Here is a 27001-nt window from a genome sequence, read left to right as displayed (position 1 = left end):
ACCACCGATAGGGGGAGCCCTATGATATACATCAATTAAGAGCACTCCCAGGCTCACTGATGGGGTCGGGGCATGGCCTTAGCCCACACCCAGGCTTTGGACAGGAACCACACTCCCAGATCCCCTTAACAAGGGGGGGGGGCAGGTAGAGGCAACAGCCTCCCCTCCCATAAACAAGACTCACCCAATGCCTAACATTCCAAAGTTGTGACAATGGCCCAAGATAAGCGAAAACCAAATGGCTGGTGCCAATTTGCCAAGTGGAAAAATTCCTACCTGGCCCCCACAACCACATGGCCTACATTATTATTATTTTTTGAAAATAATATTTATTACTTTTCCAACAATTTAAACAGTACAAAAAAAGAACAATACAATACAATACAAAAACGCTACATAACACTAACACATTAAACTAACAAAACAAAACAAAAACAATTTAAAACACATCAACCAATTTCAGTATCTTATCTTTCATTTACTTATTTCAGCGACCTCCCCACACCTCCCTTTTTGTATTCCACCTCCTTTTCAGCAATTCCTTTCCATCTTCCTCTGTTTTCTATCCTATAATTATCTTAACACATTCTAACCTTATTTTTTCCTTTAATACTCTATTAATCTATTTATACTTAATTCCTTATAACATTTCTACTAAAGCCATATAACTTCATTCCAACATTTTTCTAACATTCATTAATTTTACAGTATTTCCATAAAAAAATCTTTAAACTTTTTCCAGTCTTCTTCCACTGACTCTTCTCCCTGGTCTCGGATTCTGCCGGTCATTTCCGCCAGTTCCATATAGTCCATCAACTTCATCCTGGTGATCTTCTATCCGATGCTCTTGGCTCTTTTCCAAGTCCCTTCTGCAGATCTTCTTCATATTTATTCAAAAACTTTATCTTCTACTGATCTTATTTTTATTTTCCTTCCTTTGAAACTGAAGGATAAACCTTGGGGAAACTCTCACATAAGGATGATTTTATTCCTTCTCAGCAGGGCAACAATATCTCCATGGTCAAAACAAAAAAAATTCCTTCCAGTAGCACCTTAAAGACCAACTAAGTTAGTTCTTGGTATGAGCTTTCGTGTGCATGCACACTTCTTCAGATACCAATCTGAAGAAGTGTGCATGCACACGAAAGCTCATACCAAGAACTAACTTAGTTGGTCTTTAAGGTGCTACTGGAAGGAATTTTTTTTGTTTTGACTATGGCAGACCAACACAGCTACCTATCTGTAACTAAATATCTCCATGGTTAGGCCTAAAATCCAAAAGATATTTCGGGACGTCTTAAAAAATTTCCACTCTTAACTGTTGTACTTCTAGGTTCTTCTGGTAATGCCAACCCAAGATTCTATCTCTCTCTTCTTTAGTTCGAAGAGTGATCAAGCAGTCTCTTATTCTATTCTTCTCTTTTTTTCCCTCCTCTTCCAAGTCTGAAGGCCCTCACAATTCTAAACTCTTCTTGGCCCAAGTCCAAGTCCCCAAAATCAGCAAATTCCTGTGTGAGAAAATCTATCAAGCTTTTCTTCTCCAATTCAGGTAGGGCTCTGATCCTCAAATTCGTCTGTTTTTCTTTAAGTTCAATCATAGCAAGCGTCAACTTATGTTCATCAAGTTGCCTCTGTAGGGCTGGGACTCTCTCTCTGTCGAGTTGTGTTACTTTGCATTCAGCAGCAACGGCTTTCTCCCTGGCTTCTTCCGCAGTCTGCCGTATCAAAGTAGATTTCTGTGTCAATTTCTGGATGGTTTTTGTATTGGTATTCACCTTTTGTCCCAGATTATTTATACTTTCTGTATTTAAATCGATTTTAGTAGTTGCAGCATCCACTTTCACATTTATCGCGTCAGTTTTCTTGTTAAGCTGTTCCAGTGAATCATTTATCTTATTTAATGCAACCGCTAAGGCCTCTTCTGTTGACATTCCTCTTGGTTTTGAGTGTACTGGTGCAAAAGCAGCAGCAGGAGTAGCAGGGAGGCCTGATGTTGAGCCTCTCCTGGGTTGCTGCCAAGTCCTCCCAGACCTTAATGTTTTTTCAGCAGTTGACTGGTCTGTTTTTCCCTTTCCATTTGCCATAACACTCAAAAGATTCAAGGTCAGTCCCAGAGTCTCACAGTTTTTTATCCTGCAGCTGGAAATTCCCCTAGCCCAGCTCTTGTAAAGCAACCAGTTTCAAAAACTTCCACTAGAGGGGTACAGTTTCTATTTCTATTAATCAGTAATGTCCTCTTTTAAACACAGTTCACACAATCCAAAGTTAGTTTCAGTTTTCAGTTACTTTTTACTCCTTTTTAAAAGCAGCCGGAAACAGTAGAAACAATGTATTTCTCTTATTTAGCTAGCTGTCAATGAACGTTCTAAACGCTGTCAATGAACATTCCAAAAAACGTCAGTCCTGCTAGCTGCCCGTTTCCAGGGTCAGAGCGGCGGTATTTTAGCTCTCTTCGCTTTCTCCTGCAGGCATACTCAGTCCACAACTTCTCCCCCCTCTTCTCCTGCCTCCAAGGGGGGGGGGGTTTAGTGTTCTTTACCGATGGAAATTTAATCTTTTACAAAGGGCTTTCCAAGACCTCAGCTTGCAGCCTCATTGCTTCAGTCTATTTACAAAAGGGGAAGGCGGACTTCCTGTGTTGAACCTCCCCGTTACGATACCAAATTAGACGTTTAAAAATCCAATTCTCCCTGCTCTACTCACGGGTAATTACTTTGAAGTCAAACCCGGAGAGACTTCCGGGTTGGTGCCTCCAGTAATGGCGGAATTCCTCTGATCGGGAGGAATTTGCCTCGTGGGAATCTGGGTCTGGCCGCCACGGCGAAGGCGGAGACCCGCTAAAAATCACAGGCGGGAGAAGCCTGTGAGCGTGGGATTCGGCGGGCACCCTTTGCGCTTCCCCTACTCACGGGGAAACCCGGTTTCGGGGATCCGGAGCGGCGTGGGGTGAGCGGTGCAGTGCTTCGAATTGTCTGCTTCTTCCACGGAGCGAAGCCGCATAGCTGTTGCCGGAGAGCGCTGACTTTTTCTTGTGGACAATTTGACCACATGGCCTACATTAGTCCATAGCAAGGCCAAAAGTCAAGCAATGCAAAAAAGAGAGGGTGAGTGGGCTGGGAGATCTGACGAGAAGGCGAATGGAGACTGCACCCCAGCCACACTGCGGTTTAAACGGCAAGCGGCCATGTTCCCCAGCTAACCCGATTGGTCAGCTGGGGGGCATGATGCAGCTGGGAGCCCTAATGACCTGGACAGCATCCCTCCACCCACTTCCAGGTCACTGGGGGGCCCTCCCTCAATGCCACCCCCCCCCTCGTGAAGTGGAGCGGTCCTATCTGCATTCTGAAGCAATTTTAGCTTTTCATGGAATCATTTGTACTACTTGGCTTTAACAACTTACCTTGCATAGAATGTTCCCCTATTTGCTGCATGAGTGCAAGCCAGTCTGTGCTCTGTTGCACCACCATGATACTTGACATTGGTTTTATCTGTATTAGGAATTAAAAATAAAAAAGGAATTCTATCAAAGGCTGCAGTCCTTGGGATGCAGTGGAGGAGAGTGCTATTGATATGACTCTGCCTAAGTGGGTAGGTAGCAATTACCGGTAGCTAATGGAAAACCCCCAAATGGGTTCTTAGGGGCATATTATGGGGCAGGGTGCTGGCGGCTTTGGATGTGGGAACTAAATACTGCAGTTCATTCAACAGGCTCAATCATTAAGATCCTCAGCAGGTTGAGCTCTGGAGCTGGTGCAGCAAAAACGAACAATACCCAGTGCTGCTAGCCGTGCAAAGCAGCAAATATTGTACCTTATCCACATTAGTGCATTTCCTTAGTTCAGCTAAGACATTGTCAGCATTTATGCTTCTCACATACCCCAGGCAGAATGGCCATGGAGATTCAGGCCCATCAGCCAAAGTTTTCTTCCATTCTGCAACACAGCATTTGGGGTGACCTCATTCTCTATGCACACAAATTTGCATTCAGTACTGAAATGAGTAACAAACCTTGTGCCTCACTTTCTAACCTGACCAGCAGGATCTGGCAGGGCTTTGAATGTGGCAGTGGCTCTACTACTACAATCTCCCCTAGCCTCCCTTAGGACTCCATGCAGTCGGTACCAATATTCCATATAGTTCTTTTCGTATTAGCTGCTCCCAGCTTCCAAGTGAAGAAGGCAGAAAAAGCCAAAGGATTCATTTATACCTGGGGGTTGCTTTCCTCCAAACGCCTTCTCGTTCTTTCCCCAAAGACTGAAATGCTGCTGGAGAGCTGGGTGCTGACAGATCTAAGAGACCTGCTGAATATATTACATTACCGTAGTAACTCAAGCCTCTTTCAAGACTTGACAGAACAAGTGAAATTTCCTGCAGTTATTTCGTGCTATGCTACATTCTGCCTTATCAAGAAAGTTGACCTTTCTGGCTTCAAAGTGAAACTCTCTCTTCAAAGCAAGAATGTTTGGGAAGAAAAACCCAAGCAATTAGAAAGACAAAACTCAACACAAATATCGGTATTTACCCTTTATTGAGTGATCACCTTAATTTTTATTAAAGCAGGCTATCACTTTCTTTTAGAGGTAGGCAGTGTTGTCAGCATTTATGCTTCTCACATACCCCAGGCAGAAGAACATTTTGGCCATCAAGATTCAGGCCTATTTCAGTCATCAGCAAAAGTCTCTCTCTCTCTCTCTCTCTCTCTCTCTCTCTCTCTCACACACACACACACACACACACACAGAGAGAGAGAGAGAGAGAGAGAGACTGTATTTAGGAATAATAGGTTTGGCAGATATTAAAAACTCATTGACTTAAAAAAAAAACAACCTATTTGAGGATTCTCTCTGTTTGTGCAGATAATAAGTTCATAACATAATAAGAGGTCTGCTGGATCAGGCTAAAACCCACCTAATCCAACATCCTGTTTTCACAGTGCCCAGTATGCCTGTGGGAAATTCACTGGCAGAAAAATGAGACCAACACTTTCCTCAGTTGTGATTCCCAGTAACTGGTACACCTGGCAGACTGTCTCCGGTACTAGAGGCAATAAATGGCTATCATGACTAGGGATGGGTTTTCTGTTCTGTACCTGTTTGTCATCTGTGTACTTTATGGTAACTCAAACTCAGTCTGCTGCAGTTTGCATTTCATTAAGCTTATATGATCTTCTCCCATCTGGTGGTTTGCAACAATTACAATGGTTTTTGACCCTTCTGACAGTGTTTCAAGTGTTGCTTCCAGAATAGGTACTGATATTTACAATACAGTGGTACCTTGGGTTACAGACGCTTCTGGTTACAGACTCTGCTAACCCAGAAATAGTACCTCAGGTTAAGAATTTTGCTTCAGGATGAGAACAGAAATGGCGTAGTGGTTGTGCAGCGGCAGCGGAAGGCCCCATTAGCTAAAGTGGTACCTCAGGTTAAGAACAGTTTCAGGTTAAGAACGGACCACCAGAGCAAATTAAGTTCTTAACATGAGGTACCACTGTACTGTTGTTGTTATTCATTGTCCATCATCAAGTAGCCATTTGTATGCCCTGTGGGATATTGTTATTTGTTTGTCTTGCAGTGCTATCTTAATTTTGTCATGCCCCTTTCTCCTTTCTATGTTTTTAAAGGAATTTTAAAAGGCTTGTGCACAAAGTACTTTGAGTAAAGTACTTTGCCTTACTATTTTGCTCTTTTTAAAGTTTACTCAATCATTGATCCTCTCCCCCCCCCCCCCCCGTTTCTCTTTTTCTTTTACTATACTTGCAGCGCTGCACTCTCTTCTGTTGGCTTTACAGTTACATAGTATGATTGTGAAGTGTGACACAACCCCAAATGGCTAAAGCTGGATCTACCACCCAGTGCAGTAATTAATTGTATAAATAATTTTTTTTTTTTTTTGCTTCTATCTACCATCCTTTCTTTCAGTCTCCCCTCATGCTATGTGCTGCATAAAGTCATCAACTGGCTCGCTCTTTCTTTTGTCCCTGCTCTGTTCCAACAGCCCATTTAGGAATATGTTCCCATTTCCTCTGTTTAAGTAACTTTCCTTATTGAGGAGAAAGCTAATGTCCCCACTTGCCCTATACATTTATAGCACTTTAAACAGCCACAGGTTCTCCCAGACTCTTGAGAATTGTAATAAACTACAGTTCCCAGGATTCTTGTGGGGTGGACTAGGGAGCTGTGACTTTTAAGTGGTATGATACTGTTTTAAATGTATAGTGCAGATGGGGCCTAGATTTATGTGCATTCATGTTGTGCATGTATGTGGGGGGGGGGAGCTAAATCAGGAAATGGGGATGGGGAAAGGAGCTTTAATGCATTGCCCCTGCTGCATTAGGGATCCCATGCCTGCTGTTGATGATAAGAAGAAAACTCCCAGTGGTGAATGTTAAAAATACCATCCGTTCCACCCAAACTAGCCCAAATGTTTTTAAAACACACCAACAGCAGAATACTTTTCAAACATTCTCCCTCTTGTAATATTTGTGTCCCATCCTCATACAGCTGATGCTAATTTCCCCCAATGTGCCATCAAGGTGCCTACAAATCCCAGAAGATATTGAGGAAGCAGCAGTAAGAAGAAACCCAGTTTAGAAGAGAGGGAAGGAGTCTCGTGGGCTGTGACTATATAGGTTCTACCCAGTAGACCTGATAACTAATATCAATGCTGGTAAATACTGCAGTTTCATGAGAATGAGCTGTGAAGCTTTATGGGAAAACGAGATCAACAGACACAAGTCAATTCTATTAAAAAGACTCCTCTGAGGCCACTGAAGGATAATACCTTTATCGTGTTTCTTTCCCTACAGCATTGCAAAAATGACTATGAGATTACCATCTCAACAGTGTAATGAGAAGGGGTTAAGTCTGTAGTGTTCCCCATTTGATTATATTCCATTAAAATCTGTGTCATAGGAATGAAAGAAGCTGGATGAAATCATTGCCCCATTTAAGTCAATTGGCGCTTTGAGATAGAAATCAATGCACTTGAGTTTTAGCCTTGACATCATTCAGTGTTTTGTTTTTAATTTTCTTGCATGGAAATAGATGCACGGCTAAGTTCAGCTTTATTGGATTTGTATTAAATCTGAGTATTTACCAGTTAAAATTTAGCTCCTAAAAAATAATACCACTCAAAGTGACAATGGAGAAAAGGGTATGACACATACTTAACTATTCCCTTGGAGGTTTGGGCTAAAAAATGATAGCCATTTTCAGTCTGGTTGTATATCTGGTCCATTGAGCAAAATGGTCACAGCCTTCCTTACTGCCAGGCAAAGGCATTGTTGTGTCACAATGATTCTCCACACATTTTCACTCTTTATTTAATTCATTTCATGTATAAGGGTCAATACACACAATACTTTTTTCAGTTATGATAGATGCATAAGTAATAAATAGCCATACCTATGTAATAAACGGAGCCTGCTATCTCGCCTACAATCTTATTCGTGTTCTAGAAGGGAGTACATCAATTGGCCTATGTGTCATACCCATACCATCATAACACCTGTTTTGTCAGGAGCTTGTCCTACACTCAAGTAGGACCCTGGCAGAGACACATGCCCGACTGGCATGTTCTCTCCCTCCTGGTCAATTGTTTGGGAGCTTCAAAAGCTTTCTTCAGCCTGAACATCACAGCGACCGATGCCAACAGACATCAGCACACTTAGGGATCCGCAGAGTCTTTGCAGCTTGCATAACAGACCCCAGCAACTCAGCATTTTGGCTAATCTACTTTATTTACATATAAACACACACGGAGCACTGCAACATGGCTCCCTCTCTCTCTAGCATCAGACAGCAAAGAGAAAGAACAAAGGACAATAGCCCCACTTCATGGAACACAGTAACACAAACATCCTGTCTCTGTCACTTACCACTTTGTGGAGTCAAAACATGCACCATCATGTGATAGACAAAAATCCCATGACTGCAATCATGGAGCAGGAATTCTAACACATAACACCTATATCCCTCATGCTCAAAATAGAAATAAGTCATACCAATCAAGTAGGCTGTACTCCCTGAGAGTATACAGCAATAAGGGCATTTTTCAAAGGTCTTCATTGTATCTGGTTCCATCTCAGCTCTATTTTCCACAATGACAGCATTTCCCAGAATGCACTTGGACCCAGATCCATGCACCCATGTAGACACAGTAGTGTGAGTTTAAAATGATGAACAATATTTATTAGATATAATTAAGGATCTGTGGAGGGAAAAACTTGATAAATGCTCCTATAAGTCTGAGTGCTATGAAAATTAAACCAACTCAGATTAGGCTACCCAGAGTTGCTAACTATCTACTCATGGCCCGTCATTGCCAACACATCCATTGTTCCTAGGAAATTCTGTTCAGGTCATCCTTCTGCTCCAGCTTTGAGGCACTGGTGTCTGTGAGCTGAGCAGTCCTGAAAGTGAGATCCTGTCCCCATGGGTAAATCTGAGGAAGCCCCCTTTGTATTTTAGAATGTGCTATAAGGTGCTCAACAGATTTCCTTCCCCTAACTCCTCACTGGCTCAGCCAGACAACAATTTTAGATCTATTAAACAGTGTGACACAGGCAAAACAGCAACAACCTCCCAGCACTGTTGAAGGACAATCAGGACACTGAAAGGGAGAAATCCCTACATGGTTCCGAAATTGGCAACTGGCAAAACCCAAGCTGAGGGAAAGGGGTAGAGTGTGGTTGCTGCTGAAGGCCAAACTGAGAAGACAGAGGGGAGGAGCAAGAGCCAGATTAATAAGACAATCCTGCGCACCTCACCAGGTAGACTCAACACCTGCACATGGCCTGTAGGGTCATACTCCATCAGTGATGGGCCAGGTGTAAAAGGGCCCCCTCAACAACTGAGCCTAGGTGGGGGAGTGGATATCAGTTCTCTGAATTTTGGTGCCATGCATTGCTTGATCTGGATTGAGGAAAAGTTCTGGTAGAACATAGAGAAGCTGTGCAGTACATACTTTCAAGGGCACAGTGGAAATCACAGAAATTGATAAAGTTATTTTAGCAGCTGGTTGTAACTAATCTCATCAGTTTGACTCTCTTATTTAGAAACATGGTCCTTAAGGAAAAGTAGCATTAATATTCCAGCCTTGTTGTGCACAATAAAGCTGTAATAAAAATCAGATATTGTTTTAAGAGCTGAACTCCCTTCCAATGATTTTTTAAGGAAGAAATAATCACCCAGGCAATCAAATTATGCAATACATTTAAGAAACAGTTTGTGTGACTTTGACAAAATGTGAAATAATTTTTCCAAGAGCAACAAATAGGAGATGCAGAAACCATACACCTGGGATTTAGGCAGTCTTGGTCCTAACAGAAAAGTTCTTTAATTTACATTTTAAGTGCTCATCAAGGTAACAGGCAATGAAGTCAGAAGAATGAATGTGTAATAATTTTCCTTTCTCTTGGAGCAGCATAGAAGGGGAAACCCTTCAAGGTCAGATAATTTTAAAAATTCTAATGGCTTTATACTTGCACATGAAAATAAAGTATATGCAATTTAGAAAACAGAGTGGGAGGCTGTGACTGTCCTATGTCTTTATGTTCTTCAGTATCTATTTTTAGCACACCTGAGACATTTCTATGACTGTATCATTTTGGTTAGAGGGTGACTAGCTTTGCATAATTGTTAACCTCCAAGGCCAGGACCCAAAGAGCGTCTTAATTATTATTGCAGTGGAATTCCAACATACACTGGAGCTTCAACATTAAATCCCCACCCCTGCAGTTCCTTGAGTTGCATTACAGCATCTTCCAAAGCTTTTCCCAAATACACCCCCCTTTATCTTAATCCCTCCTCTATAGAAAGAGGGCCACTTTGTAGAATTTTCTCTGAATATTCTCCACCATATATTTTAATGGCAGCCATTCCCTGTTCCCCCACAGTACCCCAGAATAACATTAGGTCTGGGGCACTGCAGAGGATGCAAAATTATTAAAGATAAAGTAGCCATTGATACCCACATTTTGTTTAATCCTCTTTTAAAGCCATCCAAGCTGGCGACCATTACTATGGACTTTCTTTAATCTGACCTGAATCTTCCAACATACAACTGAAGCTCTCCATGAGCCAATAGCACAATCCTATAAGTGTTTAACTGGAATTGGATCCCACCATGTTCAATGGGACTTACAGTCAGTGCATTTAAGACTGCAGCATAAGACTTACATGCTGCAGAGGCTGTTTCTTACCAACCTGTGCCTATTCACCAATAAGACCTGCAAGGGTGGTTTATTTTTCAATGTGTTTATTGACACAATTGCTTGGGACACGAGTCTGTATACATATCTGCAGATTACTTCTATGTCTTCAGAGAATTGGGCATTTCAGAACACAAAGGATTACAGAAAATTTAGTTCAAATAGGCTAGTGGGTAACATTGTTTTATTGAGTCCCTGATTCTTTTCTGTAGGAGTTTAGGGATTTGGAGGTGAAAGACTAGGCATCCAGCCAACAGGTCCAGAACTTACTTAGGCAGTGTGACCACCTGAATAATTAACAGAGAAGATCTGGGAGGCTTGTGGAGGAGTAAGGGGACTTTTGGAGTTCAACGTTTACAGTTGTGAGTGGTGAAAGAATCACAAAAGAACAGGGTGGCTTTGAAAGGATGGTTTCCTGGTGATCAAAAGAGGAATGTTTGTTTTGTTTCTGCTTACCTAAGAAAGGGGTGAATCAGGGCTTTAGGATGAGTTTAAAATAGGGTTCTGCACAGGGGCCCCACCGACCCCGTGGCTATGTTTCACGAGCTCCCTATCAGAATGGCCCAGGGACCATGTGTACTGAGTGGAGGTCAAATGTAATTAATAAACATTTTTTTAAAAATAATGTTTATTACTTTTAAACACTACAAAAAAAGAAAGAAAAAAGAAAAAAGACAAAAAAACAATACAATATAATATAAAAACATTACACAGCACTGACACCATAAACAAAACAAAACAAAACAAAAACACTTTAACACACATCATACAATTTCAATGTCATATCTTTCATTTACTTGTTTCAACGACCTCCTCACACCTCCCTTTTTGTATTCCACTTCTGTTGATTGTTTCAGCAATTCCTTTCCATCTTCCTCTGTTTTCTATCCTATAATTATCTTAACATATTCTAACCTTATTTTTCCCTAATACTCTAATAATCTATTTAAACTTAATTCCTTATAACATTTCTACTAAAGCCATATAACTTCATTCCAACATTTTTCTAACATTCATTAATTTTACAATATTTCTATAAATAGTCTTTAAACTTTTTCCAGTCTTCTTCCACCGACTCTTCTCCCTGGTCTCGAATTCTGCCAGTCATTTATGCCAGATTCATATAGTCCATCAACCTGGTGATCTTCTGTCCGATGCTCTTAGCTCTTTTCCAAGTCCTTTCTGCAGATCTTCTTCATATTTAAACAAAAAAATTACTTTGTCTTCTACTGATCTTATTTTTATTTTCCTTCCTTTGAAGCTGAAGAGTAGACCTTGGGGAAACTCCCACCTGAAGATGATTTTATTCCTTCTCAGCAAGGCAGCCAAATCTCCGTAGTTAGACCTAAGATCCAAAAGGTATTTCGGGGCGTCTTTAAAAATTTCCACTCTTGGCTGTTGTACCTCCAGGCTCCTCCGGTAGTGCCAACAGTCTCCCACTCTGTTCCTTTCCCTTTCCCCTCCTCTTCCAAGTCTGAAGGCCCTCACAGTTTTAATCTCTTCTTGACCCAAGTCCAAGTCCCAAAAATCAACAGATTCCTGTGTGAGGAAATCTATCATAATTTCCTTCTCCAACTCAGGTAGGGCTCTGATCCTCAAATTCGTTTGTTTTTCTTTAAGCTCAATCATAGCAAGCGTCGACCTATGGTCATCCAGTTGCCTCTGCAAGGCTGGGACTCTCTCTCTCTCCAATTGTGTTACATTACATTCAGCAACAATGGCTTTCTCCCTAGCTTCCTCCGCAGTCTGCCATGTCAAAGTAGATTCCTGGATCAATTTCTGCATGGTTTCTGTATTGATATTCACCTTTTGTCCCAAATTATTTATACTTTCTGTATTTAAATCGATTTTAGTAGTTGCAGCTTCCACTTTCGCATTTGTCACGTCTACTTTCTTATTAAGCTGTTCCAGTGAATCACTTATCTTATTTAATTCAACCGCTAAGGCCTCTTCTATCGACATTCCTCTTGATTTTGAATATGCTGGTACAAAAGCAGTAGTAGAAGAAGCAGGAGAGCCTGATGTTGAGGCTCTCCTAGATTGCTGCCAAGTCCTCACAAACCTTAATGTTTTTTCAAGAATTGACTGCTCAGTTTTTTCCTTTCCATTAACCATAACAATTAACCGATTCAAGGTCAGTCCCAAAGTCTCACCGTTTTTTATCTTGCAGCTGGAAATTCCCCTAGCCCAGCTCTTGTAACAGTTTCAATGGCTTCCTCTAGAGGGAAACAGTTTCTATTTGCTTCAGTCTATTTACAAACGGGAAGGCGGACTTCCTGAATTGAACCTCCCCATTACGATACCAAATTAAATGTTTAGAAATCCAATTCTCCCGCTTCAGCTCTACTCACGGGTAGTTACATTAGATTCAAATTGTCAGCGCTCTCCGGCAACAGCTATGTGGCTTCGCTCCGTGGAAGAAGCAGACAATTCGAAGCACCGCGTCGCTCACCCCACGTCGCTCTGGACCCCCGAAACCGGGTTTCCCCGCGAGTAGGGGAGGCGCAAAAGGTGCCCACCGAATCCCACGTTCACAGGCTTCTCCCGCCTGTGATTTTTTGCGGGTCTCCGCCTTCGCCGTGGTGGCCAGACCCAGATTCCCACAGGGCAAATTCCTCCCGATCAGAGAAATTCCGCCATTACCGGAGGCGCCAACCTGGAAGTCTGTAAATAAACATTTTCCCATTGCATAATTATGTGCAGTAGAGAAATCTTTGTTTACATTTAACAAAGACATTGGAATCCCACAGAGGCCTGCAGTGTCAGAAGCTGCAGTCTCCAACCAAGGAGCCAGACAAAGGTGCAGGACTCTGAACTTGTTGCTGCAGATCAGGAAATCACTGGACATCCCATACCTGTAAGGCTGGAGCCCAGAGCTTCACAGGCACCTTACCCTGAGGAGCCTAGTGCCCCTCATAGGACCACACTGATCCAACATTACAGGGAGAGCACCAAGCAGGAGGCTATGGAACTGAGGCGCTGTGCTCGTTTTCAGGACAGAGGGAATCTTAAAGTTATCTACTGGGGGGGGGTGTGGACTCTGAAGACTGCATAATTAAAAGCCTCAATTTGCCCTGAACCTCTTCAACAGAGCAAGGTTCTTCTCCTGGAGCTATCTGTGGTCATGCAACTTCTAATGTGCATTGCCTCGTGAGTTCCAGACTGCCCACAACAGTAAATGACTTTCCAGCATTCTAGACTGTATCTTTTCTCTGTCCTTAGATACCTACTAACTAGGTTCTGCTCCACTTCCGGGTACTCAAAATCAAGTGAATGGGTTATACATGCTTCACTTTTCCTGTGCTAGTGCTTTCTTTGTCTTCAGATTCAATTTGCTGTTTGCTCTGTGAAAAAAGCAGATCAATTCCTATACTTGTTGCCTCCAAAGTCAAGTCTCTAGCTCAATTCTTCAGTGCAGTGGTTCACACTGCAGGATAGATATCTTGGAATTACAAACTTGACTGACAAACCCAAGTGTGGTTCAGTGGATGAAACATAGTGCTTTCACTAGCGTCGTACCTAGTAGGGTTATGGATTTACACTTGGCATTTCTCCACGCTCCTGGTAAACAGAAATCTTTACCTTTGGCAGCAGTATGATATTGTTGCTTGATGGTAGTCATTTGGAATGTGAAAATCTGTTGGTTTATTTCTCCAGGTGGTCATGAAGCTCAATGAGTGACCATAAGCAAATCATAATCTTAGCATATCCCATTTTATAGCTCAGCTTAACCTACTGGGGAGGATAAAATGGAATGGCTCCATATCCTACTTTTTAAAAACTTATTCATACCTATACCCACCTTTCTCCTAAAAAAAAAATTAAATTCAAAGCTGATAACAGTATAAATAAACATGCCAGTCTAAACTCCATTTATTTATCTATATTTGAAAATCTATGCCCTACCTTTCTACTAAATAGTCTTCAAGGTGTCTCCAAGGAACACTAGGATATAAATGGGATATATATTCTTGTTTTTTTTCTTACAGGATACCATAAATTGGACCATAAAACTAGAATGCATATATTTAACTGTACGATGGAATGAAATGAACTATACCATAAACTGGAATATGTATTCAAAAACGTATTTTAAAATACAGAAAGGTTTGTAGCTAAGAGAAAGACATTTCTCAAAAGAAAGACTTTGTGTCCTCTGTGTTGGATACAGGAGATTTTAATTTGATGCCTGGTACTTTCATGGATCTATGGATTCTTCTAAGCATTATTGAAAGTTGCTGTTCTTCACTACTTTTTCCTGTTGAATGCATTTGATAATGCTTTCTTTTTTTGTGGGAATGTGGCAAAGATACTTTATCTAAGATGGATGGAAGAATGAGCTGAGCCTAAATAGAATTTTCTAGAAATCTTATGCAAATTGCTTTCTTGTCTGTATATCTATTTCTGTGTCATCCTTAAGTAGCAAGAAACAAGGCAGTTATTGATTATTGCAGCTCCGACTGTCTGAATCCACATTTCACGGCATCAGCCTTAATTGTGAAATATGTCAAATATGATTTAGAAACAGGCCAAATTCACAGAAGTTGGCATTCTGCCAAACATGGGATATCCATGCTTCCAATCATCAGTAAATCAAAACTACAAGAGACTATAATGAATTTACTTGAATAGATGTCTTCTGCTTTCCTAAGACAAGCTTCCCCTTTCTAGGAACCCTAGTCAGTTGGGTGTATTTTTGCACTTTTGTTTTTTAAAATGCCAAAATTTCACAGTTGAGAAAAGTAGAAGGGTGAGAAGAAAAATTCTGATTCAGTCTCAGTGCAAGGATTGGAATATGTTGCAATCTCATCTCAGGTGTCTATCCCTGCTATATTATTGTTCCTAGAAGAGAGGCACATCATTGAGAAGACATTGGTCTAACCTTGGAGATGAAAATGTGACATCTGTTTGTCAATATTCTTATATATTTATTTATACCCTGCCTTTTCCTGTTATGGGACTCAAGGCGGTTTACAGATAAAACCAAGAATTGCTGAAAACATAGAAAAAAATCTATCATTAAAAACAATTACAATTAATATTGCTAGAAGCTTAGGTGCAAGCTACTCCGTGGGTAGTAGCTCCTTTTACTAGCTTTTGCTGGTAAGACAGCCAAAATCATTATTAGACTGGGATAGCTTGACTTCTGTTGTCCATGCACTAGTAGCCTCTAGTAGTGGATTATTGCAACCTGGCACTGCCCCTGCGGTGGTCCAGAAGCTAGTGCAAAATGTAGTGGTTTGATTGTTCAGAGGGCCAGGCTATTACTATCATGTTACACCGCTGCTAAAATAATTACTTGGGCTTGCCTTTTGGCCCACAGGCTAAGCCCAAGGTGCTGGTTTTAGTGCATGAAACCCTATAAAGCTTGGGATTAGGATTCCTGAAAGATCATCCCACCCTTTATATATCCAAATGACCACTGCACTATGCAGGGCCTCCTGTAAATACCATCTCACCAAGTGCTCCATTCCACACAACATATGAATCTGGTGTTTAAGTGTTGTGGTGCCTGCCTATTGGAATTTCCTTCTGCTAAATATTAGACAGGGTTGACTCTTTTCAGCCCATAAGGTGGACCTTCTTCTTCCAACAAACTCTTTAATAAGAGATCTTTCCCAGTCTGCATCTGTATTGGAGATATTTTTAGATATTTTACTTTTTGCATGTTTGCCGATCTTTGTTCCTTTGGAAAACAGGGTTGGATATCAATTTAAGAAATAAATAAAATCTAATTATGAATTGAGAGCAGTGCTGAATTATGAATTAATTATGAATTGAGAGCAGTTACGGTTTCCTTTGAGAGAGAAAGAGAGAGTTAGTTATACTCTAAATGGTATATCAATGACATTCCAATAAATTGGAAACAATCTCAGGTCCAGGTGTTTTGTTTTACTTGCATGGTTCCCTGTGTTTTGTTGTCAACAAGCTTCCAGTTATCTATATGAACAGTTGTTTGTACAAAGAGTTGTAAAAGCTCATTACAACACCTTTTAATTAAAAGATGGTACCACAAAACCTTTTGGCCAGATACTTGGGCTAAAACGGTTTGCTGGTTTGCTTTTGGGAATTTTTTTAAAACATTGTAGGAAAAAGTAGCTTTAGGTGAATTTTAGTTTCAAAAGGAAACTTCTTTGCCTTGCTTTTTTCAATTATTCCTCAACATGAAGCACACTAGCTAAATATCATTAGCTGCAATGAAATTTTATTTTTGACATTCAAGAAAACAAGCTATCTAGTGGCTTGTAAAATCCATTTTACACCTTGATCCTCAAGTTATGCATAGTGTGGATTGCACCACAGAGCTGAATTAGCATCCTGTGTGCCAGGCAAATCTGTTCTGCTGTGCTTTCGCGTTCATTTCTGTTGAGTTTCTGTATATGCAAAGCCATCAAACAGTAATGATATCATTTGTCTTGAGAACAAACTAGTGTCATTAAGATTCCCATTTTACAGCTGGGGCAGAGAGAGGGTGAATAGGACTGTTCTCTCTGCTGCATGTGAAAGTCAGCTTTCATGTATTATTCAATTGCTTACAATGAAAAGCTCCATGGTTTGTTGCTTGCGTACACCAGGCTAGTCACTTGTACCTTACCCCCCCAACCCCCCCACATTTGCATAAAATTTGCACATGGTAATTTATATCTACAGATGCAAATTTAGAAATAGTTTAAGTAGCACTGCATCAACTTTTCATTTTTTAAATTATTTTTTAACATGAAAAATAAGGTTTCAAGCAGTTCTCCCCAGGAGTTGGCTACACTAGTGGCCTGTCACATTTTCCCCAGCTGTCTCCAGCTCCTCTAGCCTGCTATTAAAAAACAATGTTTAGGGGTTCTTTGCGACAGGATCCCAGCCATCCAGAGATCATTGAGTGAGCATGATGACCTGAATATGCTGCAAAGCAAATAGTAAAATTATGCAAATGAAAACCACTCTGAATGAGGAGGGTAGCAGATACTTTCCCATTGCTAAGAGAACTACTACTTCTTCTATGGCAATCACCCCAGCCAAGTAAGATTGTCTTCCATAAACACTGTTTTAACAGTGAGTCCATAAATGACTGTGGAGGCTAGTTCTGGATCCACACTTCCTTCCACAGTGGGGACATAGGTTTCCGGGTGGGAGTTGATCTTGGTGAGGGTTTGCCAAGTGTGCCTTCCTCCTAGCACATTTCTCCCTTTCATCCTGAGTTTGAGCATCTTCAAAGCCCATGACACCTTTGGTAAAGGCTGTTCTCCAATTGAAGTGCTTGCAGGCCAGTGTTTCCCAGTTGTCTGTGTTTATACTACATGTTTAAAGATTTGCCTTGAGAGAGTCTTTAAACCTCTTTTTTGACCACCAGCATTACACTTTTCATTTTTAAGTTTGGAGAACTATATGAGACTCCCCCGCCCCCTGCTTGCCACACTGGCTAGCAGCAATCCATCTTTCAAAAGGGGTGCAAAAAAAAAAATTAAAAAATTGGGACGTGTGTGTGTGTTTTGGAGGTGCAATGTGCCCTGTTTTGGCTCAGAACCCATGACTTTTGCCTCTTAAGAACATGTCTTTTGCCAGGACATATACTGGCAGTTTGTGATGTTCTGTGAATGTATTCCCTTGCCACAGTCTCATAGCAGCCGCTTGCTTGGAAGGGTTCCATATCGCCTGTCCTTTGTAGAGCATAGACCAATGTGCCCCCTTTTTATTGGTTTTCCTCATTAGTAATGTAGACAGACATCCAAAAAGGAATGTGTTTATAAGCAAAAAAAGGTTAGATGCTCTTATCTATTTTCTCTGTCCTTCAGTGTTTTAAAAAGAGCATTTCCTTTGCAGTGGGTTCCTCTTATGTTTCTCGCCTTTCAAGATTTTATTGGTTTATTTTTTGCTGCTCATGTCAGGATATGGATGCTGAATGTTGATTAGAAAATATTGAGTACAGCCCCAAACAGCTGTATTAGTTCCAATTCCACCCACTCATATATCTGTATTAGCCCGTGCTGGTTTTCTACTGTTTGTTGAAATCTATAAATTAAATTCAAACATTTTTTTAATATTTATGGAACTTTAACAAATCCATTATATCTCTGATTCATAACACTTTCCTTTCCTTTTTGTCTTGTTTGTTTAGGCAAAGGGTCTCGAAAAGATGTTTAGGTGGTGGACAATTGTTTCTTTCCTTGGAGGCATCTTACTGGGTGTGGAAGGATGGCCAGCAAAAGAAGGATATGACTTCAAAAGCTATCAGCCTCTTGTACGATTACGCCACAAGGTACTGATGTTCTCTGCCAGCACTGTAAGCTTTCTCGTTTAAAATTTTATCCCAAGGGCTGCATAATATTCACACGAATTCTCATAGAATTGTAGAGTTGGAAAGGACCCAAAAAGTCTAGTCCAAGCCATTGCAATGCAGGAATCACAGCTACAGAATCCATGATAGACACTATAAGGTTTACTTTCATCAGCATACTCTTTGGAGAAAAAAATAAAAAATCATTCATTATATTTTGAAAGATTGCTAAGATCAGCAGAGGGGCTCTTTGTTCCACCGCCCTCAGAGGTTCAGTGGTGATGGTCCAAGAAAGTGGTAACCCCCACCCCCAGGTGTGGGATTTGCTCCCCATGGGCATATATCAGGTGTCCTTGTTGTACAGCTTTTGTCATATGCTGAATATGGAGCCTTTTACTCTGGACATTGACAGCTGAGAGATGACCTACCTTTATTCTCTGAGTTAAATTGTTTATCAAGTATTAGTCTTATCTGATTTTAAAATGAATAATTTAAATGGTTTTACTGTAACCTACCCTTATGGTGAGGACGCGGGTGGCGCTGTGGGTTTAACCACAGAGCCTAGGACTTGCCGATCAGAAGGTCAGTTCAAATTCCCGCGATGGGGTGAGCTCCCGTTGCTCGGTCCCTGCTCCGGCCAACCTAGCAGGTCGAAAGCACGTCAAAGTGCAAGTAGATAAATAGGTACCGCTCTAGCGGGAAGGTAAACAGTGTTTCCATGTGCTGCTCTGGTTCGCCAGAAGGAGCTTAGTCATGCTGGCCACATGCCGGCTCCCTTGGCCAATAAAGCGAGATGAGTGCCACAACCCCAGTGTCGGCCATTACTGCACCTAATGGTCAGGGGTCCCTTTACCTTTACCCTTATGGTGAAAGACAGCATAAAATAAAATAAAATAAAATAAAATAAAATAAAATAAAATAAAATAAAATAAAATAAAATAAAATAATATTTATATTTTGACCTAGTTGGTTGATGATATAGCTTACAAAATACTATCCTACGCATTTGTTAACTTATTCCCACTGTGGCCCTATTCCAAATGCCTGCCTTATCTGAAGTGTGCAATGTAATCACAAGGAAAAACCCAGGACTTACTGACATTAGATTAGCTTCCTCAAAAAGGTTTGTTTGGGACCTACTTTACAGTTTTTTGGAAGTGCAGGTTAAGGTTCTTTTCATTTAGCTTGCTTTTAAAGATATCATCTGTCTCTTTTGATGTAATGCAGTGTAGGAATGTTTTTAAATACACAAATCTTAAACACCACAGACACTGAGGTTTGGTGCTCAGAAGACCCAAGACTGGAGGGTGTTATGTCTCAGATCATGTACATATTACATACAGCCCAATTGAATGGTACAGATACAGGAATTAAGTATGCAAGACTTGGGTGTGGGGGCCGTTTCTTTAAATAGTAAATTGTCCAGGTGGAGTTGTAAGGATACATTACCTTCCTTTTGTATTGCGAGCAGTAAATAAATAACAAGCACCAAGGCTGTAGTTCATTGCAGTTGAAAAATTGAGTGCAGAATATCATTCTCTCCCCCCCCCCCCCCACTTGTTGCTGAAGTGATGGTTGCTTTGCCCCATCCTTTATGGGTGAAGGCACATGGCTGGAGGATCCAAATTCAACAGGCTGTATCCTGAATCCATCTTATGTCTCTGGTTTGCCAGCAAAATACTGATGAGAAGGCTGTAGTTATGTAGGATCTTCAAGCTCTGCACAGAGGAAGTACCGGAAAACATGACTTAGAAGGGAATGTATCTTTACTGCCAGCTAACAGAACTGGATGTTTGTTGTTTCTAAAAGTTGCTACATTTTGACAAACCTGTGAAATCCAATTATAATTTTACTGATAAAAACTAGTATTAATGTACAAGAAATAAAGATAAAGGAAAGCTCCAAAACGTGGGTATTTCAAAATCAATTCCTGTATGGCTTCACGTACAGATTATTCCCATAACAGTTTTGTGCAATGTTTGATATGCACTGTGATAATCTTTGCAATTTAATCTGCAACCATCAGTAATTCCATATTTTCATGTGTTTCAAGAGATAAATAATTTTTTTGCAGTGTTTATCACTTATAAGAAGAAAAGATCCTGCACATAGACCAAGCACTGAGACTTATAACTGTTTTGTTTGCTTCCTGATGCAAAGAAAGCGCGCAATTATGGGCTGGCTGCTTGCAGTTCAATGGGCCATATGATTGGAAGAGAATCAAAGTAACACATTGTTTTTTAATTTGTATCCTCAGATTCTGATTTGACAGCAGCCAGGCTGATCTATAAAACTACACTCCACTCTCTCTATGTGTGGCTTTGTTTTGTTTTTAAATTAAACTTATGTTATTTAAAAATGAAACTTCCAGTACTTCACCATTATGTTCATCTACAGTTTAAATATCAGGGTTTCTTCTCTTGTGTGGTTCCACGCATTCCTCATGTTTCTCTATGTGTGTGCTAAGTGCCTAACATGTAGATGTGCTTTGTGTGCTATGTGTGGTATAAGAAATAAGAGATTTGAGATTGGCACACATGAGCAATCTGCATTACCATTCTTGGGGTCAGAATGATGGTCAGTTCCACAGCAGACAAGCTGATTGACAGAGGCTGCAATCCAGAAAGTCCCTTTGAACTCAACGGAGATTACTTCTGAGTAGACATGGATAGGCTTACCCTATAAGGCTTCAGTCCCATGAATACGTATATGGAAATAAGCACCATTGAACAAGGTTTACAGCTTAGGATCTGGCTGCAAAAAATCTAAAATTTATATAACAGAGATTTATAAGATCAATAGAAAGTGTACAATGGTGTCAATAGCTAACTTCATCATGAATCTACAGTGATTTTGTGGTTTACAGAGATACATTGACAAATTTATCTTTCTGTTTAAATTTAAGTTTTTTGGTTTTTTTAAACATACATCTCATTGCTGATACTTCCTTTTTATACCAATTGGCAACATGCAATATTATAAGCGAGGAAAGACTGCATTGCACAATAACGTATCGATCTGCACCAAGCAGTGCTATTTTTCTAGGAAAAAAGAGGTGCTGGAACTTACCCTTGTTATCTTAGAATGACAATGGCACCTACCTGAGAGGTGCCGGAACTGAGTTCTGGCGAGTTCTGGCTGAAAAAAAAGCCCTGACACCAAGGATGAACAAAAGGTAGTTTGGGATTTAGTGGAAAATTTAGGCTGATATGTAGTAGATCAGAAATGGTTTCTGAACTTCAACTGCTTAACAAGTACCGTAGTTTCCTCACCTAAATAAGGTTATTGAAATAAAGAAAGCTACCCAATAGTGGACTTCTATGCAAACAGACTTTGAGCTCTCATCTGTTCTGGTACTGAAACAATTCCTAGGCTCAGAATGTGGTCAAAGGCACCCTGTTCTTCACTTCAAATTGTATTTTAAGTAAATAGATACAACTTTAGCTTCCCCACCGACCCAGTGAATTGCCAGAGGCAGCCCCCCACCACCACTGATACTGAACTGTATTACTTATTAGGTTATATGAATGATGTTGCTCTCTGTGTGAAGAAAGAGAACTAAACTTTGTAGAGTACTCTAGATTTTATTCAGCTTCAAATATGTGCATGTCTTTTAAAAACCTTTTGAAAAAAATCAATAAACATCTTTTCTCTGTGCTAGAGAAACAAACAACCTTTTATGGGTAGGCTTCTTTTCTTTTAACATCAGAATGAATGTCTCAGGAGATAAGTCTCCCATTTTTCAAGCTAGATGATTTTGCCTCGATTCCCACCAGAATGAAACTAGATTATTTTTAGAAGTTTGTTTTTATTTGCAGATAGGTGTTTCAAGAGGCAAAAACGGGCCTCATGAGGGGCTCTCAGGCACATGGTTAATAGTTGCTCAAACTCAACTATCACAGGAAAAGATAACTTCAGATAACTTTGAAATGGAATAAATTTATTTCATACTTTCGTACTTCATTTCATGTGCTCTTTCCTTCTTCAGTAGATTGTAGATGCAAGTGAAACACAGCAAAATCCTATGCATGCTAATCAGAACCAACCCCCATTTAATTCAATGGGATTTACTCCCAGGTATATTGGATTGCGTTCAGAGGTTCAATGCAGTTACACTTCCTTATCTCTTAAACCAGGTGAAGAAATGTGGAGTGCTTCCCCCACTTCATCTCTTCCCTTCTCAGGCCTAACTATAGTCCTATGTAGATATTAATCTTCACAATTCCAGGTATCTCAGGAGGGAGAGCTGAGGTCCCATCACTGCCATTGGCCCAATAGCCCTCATGCATTAGAGCTGATCATCTGTTGTGAGGAGCCTCCCAGCACAATTTAGAAATCTAAACAACTGGGGCTTTAGATAGGCAGAAAAGCTTCCCTGCTGCAGAAATTCACCATCCCCAATACTTGAAGGATTGCAGGGCCAGGAATGGTGGAGGCAGCAGAGGAACTTTTCTCAGCCAAAATGTCTTCACCTGGTGGTTGAAGACCCTACATGGATGGGTGATGTGTTTCTTGATGGAAGACCACAAATGGAAATATGATTTCCATAATCTGAGTGCTGTCATAGAAATGGCTTCTTTGGGGATTGCATTACATGTTTGTTGTTGTTTTTTACTCTAAAGTTGCCGGGAATCTTAAGAAATTATTGAACAGGATGTGTTCATTTTTTAGTCGCCCTAGCTTAAAAGTATGAAAGTAACAAATTCTCTACGATAGCTTGTATAATTCATTTAATTGTCTGAGTACCTTCCTTTTTGCCTTTGTTCTCCTAATCAGTCAGTGTTACTGCTTCTACAGAATCTATTTAATTTTTATGTAGGCAGTATTATAAACCCTGATGGCACATCAGTTAAAATGATTTCTACAGAACATAGAAACTTCATCCTCTTGTTCATTACAGCAGTATAAAGCTTAATTGACTTATTGTCCAGATCTTTCAGAATGTAAAATAGTATGTCACAGAACTTTCTGAAAACTTTCTGCATTGAGTCTTCAAACTTTCTTTTAAACTTTGGCACACCTTTTCATTTCTTTATGGAAGATGAAAGTAAAGGGAGAATATTATTCCTGGAATATTGCTTACCTGGCAGTTGTCCATCAACGTTTGCAGAATGGTCACTTTCAAGCATCATACTTTGTATGTTTAGCATTATACATAGGTAGGTAGCCATGTTGGTCTGCCGTAGTCGAAACAAAATAAAAAAAAATCCTTCCAGTCGCACCTTAGAGACCAGCTAAGTTTGTTATTGGTATGAGCTTTTGTGTGCATGCACACGAAAGCTCATACCAATAACAAACTTAGCTGGTCTTTAAGGTGTGACTGGAAGGAATTTTTTTATTTCGCATTATACAGTCTCAATAAAAGACTGCAAAGAAGGTTTCACTTCAGCTTTTCTGAACAGTGCATGTTGGAGTTGGGCTATTGTCCATCCTTCTGCTTGTCCCTTAGATAATTCCCCCATGTTTATTTTCCTATTGTAAATTACTTTATTCTTTATCTCTAGAAAATAGAACCTCCACTCCACTCTTTCCAGTTGCTGTAACATTCCCTGGCAAAGATTCCTCTTCAATTCCCTTTCTTTCTTTCTTTCTTTCTTTCTTTCTTTTTTGGAAGTGAACACATAAGAATCTTTAGTTTTTCACAGAAATCATTCAGTGGCTTTTGTAACTTGCTTTGATCTCCCAGTGTCAGTTCAATACTTCTTTGGGAGTGTATAATATCCCTCAGTATATACCAGATCCCTGAGCCTCAAGTATTAACGGATGCAGAAATGTACATTAAACTCTGGATCACTTGGATCCCCACAACAAATAAGCATTTTCATGGTATGGTTTTCAAAAAACAGAAAACAACACCCCCCCCCCAAACCAATCCAGTTGTAAAGTTTCATTGTTTGCTTTGTTTGGTTGCTGTTAATGTTCTGTTGTAAGTTTAGCTATTTTTATTCCCTGCTCCATAAACTCTCCCAGCCAGAACCAGCAGCTGGTCACTTCAATTCATGTGGGTTTTTAGTAGGAAAAGTAAACCCTGCTGACTAGCTTGTTCAGAATAGCATCCCTGACATCTTGCTGGGAAATCAAATTTAACACCAAGTGCCTTTCAATAAGAAATGGGTATTGTTCTTGTAGGAGCTTGTAAAAATAATATTTTAAAAGAAACTCTTTCCTTTGAGCAAACCATTCCATTTACTGTGTCTTTTTCTACTTGAACAATATTTCAGTGTGTAGGTGCAACAATAGAGCACTTTTCAGGAAACAATCCAGAAATGAGGTTCTTGTCTTAATCAGTCTCTTTCCCCACTTACTTCTTGATAGCTAGCTTTTATGAAACGAAGGAAACAGCTTTATCTTGGGCAACAACTCCTACATAGAATCCTATCTTTATCTCACTCTTGAATATTGCAATTTGTTACAGGTTGTCAAAGTGCTCCGATTCAAAACCAAACAACTCTGGGTGCAATCCTAACTTCCTAATGTTGATGTCTGGGTGGGGGCGGGGCCCTGCAGTATAGGACCCAAGCTCCACCATGCAGTAACAAGCTACTGCCAATGTTTTGATGGCAGACATAGTCTGCAGAAAGCCATGAAACAGGTTGTTTGGGGGCAAAGAGCTGGAGGCTTTGGATCATACATTTTACGACCTTTCTTCATAGTAAACTGTTAGAACATTGTTGGACACCATGTTGATATAACCCTTTTACATGATCCAAAACCCTGCAGATTCCCAGGAGGCCCAATCGTTTGACATTTCAGGTGCACCAGACTGGAGCTGTTGCGGGGTGGGAGGGGAATCAAAGGGGGAGGGGAACTGTTGTCCAGGCCAGCAAGAACCAACAGAATAAGAATTATAGAGTTGGAAAGCACCACAAGGGTCATCTAGTCCAAACCCCTGCAATGCAGGACTCTTTTGCCCAACATGGGGCTTGAACTCACTAATGCTCTACCAACTGAGCTATCCTTGAGTGTGATGATGGTTCCACCACTCTGATTCTCCTTGGTTATTTTCCTCATCAAGTTCCTTAGCTATATGCATGCCACTGGCTGAGACTGTTTTCAGCTTGTTGCGTGTGTAGGTCCCCAGGCCACCCCTCAAATAACTTCACACATAACACATAATTTTAGTTTTGGTTTTTGGGCACTATTTTGGCCACAACTTTATTAAAATACAAAATCAGTGAGTGGTTGTTTAGACATTGGTTATGACTATCTGTCCCCCCGCCTGGGACAGAACTGACATCCCGAGGTCCGATCGGTAGCCAGTAGAAGGGAAAGTCAAACTTGGGGGTCATTTGAGCTAAGCGTCGGACCCACGCCGCTCACCCCAGCAGCTTCCTGAAAGCTTGCCGGCCCTGGTCCCATGACAGGGATTGGATGAAATCGTGGCAAGCCCCAGGATTCCTTTAATGGAATTCCCTTCAGCGCAATTGGAGGGGCAGGCACAGCCTATCCTGACCCCTCCAACACCAGCATATTATAACCAATGCCTAACCGCAACCTTACAAGTTGTGACAAATTGCTGAGTAGTAGGCAAAACCAAATGGAACAGCCAATCACCAAATGGCAAAATTCCTACTAGGCCCCTGCTCCAAAGCAGACGACCCCATGACAGGCAAAGCAAGGTCAACCGGAAAAGAGGGCGGGCGGGCGGGTGATCCGATGCACACTGCAAAGAGAAAGAGAAACCAGAGTGCACCAACATTTAAAGACTATGGTCCCACCCACCCAATTTGCAACATACAATTTGCCCCAGCAACCCGGTTACCCAATAATAATGCCAGGCAACAACTATTAACCTGCCTGGCAACAAGAGGCCTGGCCTGGCGGCCCACACCGCAACACGTGCTCTCATTTATTGGAGAACACGCTTTCACGTTTTATAATAAGTAGGAAACTTCCTGCAAACCAAATTTGACCATATTTTTGAGGTTAGAAGTGTGCATCTCAATCCAACTTCAATCACCTCTGCCTTTACCTTCAAAAAAACATTTGTTGGGGAGAAGAGGCATCAAAGAAGATTATAAAGCACCCTTTCATAAAGAAAAGAAAACCAAGAACGTATGCTGTTTAAAGGCAGTATAGTGCATAGTCGTTTTATTTTGTCATTTGCACAAAATGAAATTGTTGTGGAGTACAATGGGTTATAATGAGCATCAGTGGTCTGTTTTCATAAACAACTGTAACCCAGCCCTTTGAGTGTAGCATTGTAGGCCACCATCTGAGAATGTTCATGGTTTACACATATCTTAGCTAGAAACCTATGTATGAACCAAGTTTGGCCATATTTTTGAAGTCAGAATTGTGTATATCAAACGAACTTCAAACACTTTGACTTTCTGTTTCAAAAATAGTTGAGCTTTTTGGGGGGGAGCGAAGGTGGGGGGAAAGACTGCTGAAGGCACCAAGGAACATAATAAAACCTACTTTCAAAAAGGAAAGAAAAATGAGAATTTGTGAAGGCTTTTTTGGTTTGCAAAACAGAATATAAATTCCGAAATAGATATAAATTACATACCAGTGAACTT

The 27001-nt window shown here is 40.6% G+C and overlaps 1 protein-coding gene across 4 annotated transcripts in view; it reads left to right on the top strand.

Moving 5' to 3' along the window:
• Positions 1–27001, top strand: part of FSTL5 (follistatin like 5) — a 324108-nt gene that overhangs the window by 23366 nt on the left and 273741 nt on the right. For all 4 annotated transcript variants that reach the window (XM_079991393.1, XM_079991391.1, XM_079991392.1 and 1 more), the window contains exon 2: positions 18321–18461. In XM_079991393.1, coding sequence (XP_079847519.1) covers positions 18339–18461 — 123 coding nt within the window. In that variant the 5' untranslated portion in view covers positions 18321–18338. The remainder of the gene's footprint in view (positions 1–18320; positions 18462–27001) is intronic.

This window comes from Podarcis cretensis, assembly GCF_951804945.1.
Source record: "Podarcis cretensis genome assembly, chromosome: 9".
In the NCBI taxonomy this organism is placed as follows: domain Eukaryota; kingdom Metazoa; phylum Chordata; class Lepidosauria; order Squamata; family Lacertidae; genus Podarcis; species Podarcis cretensis.
This window is presented reverse-complemented; position numbering and strand designations above follow the sequence as displayed.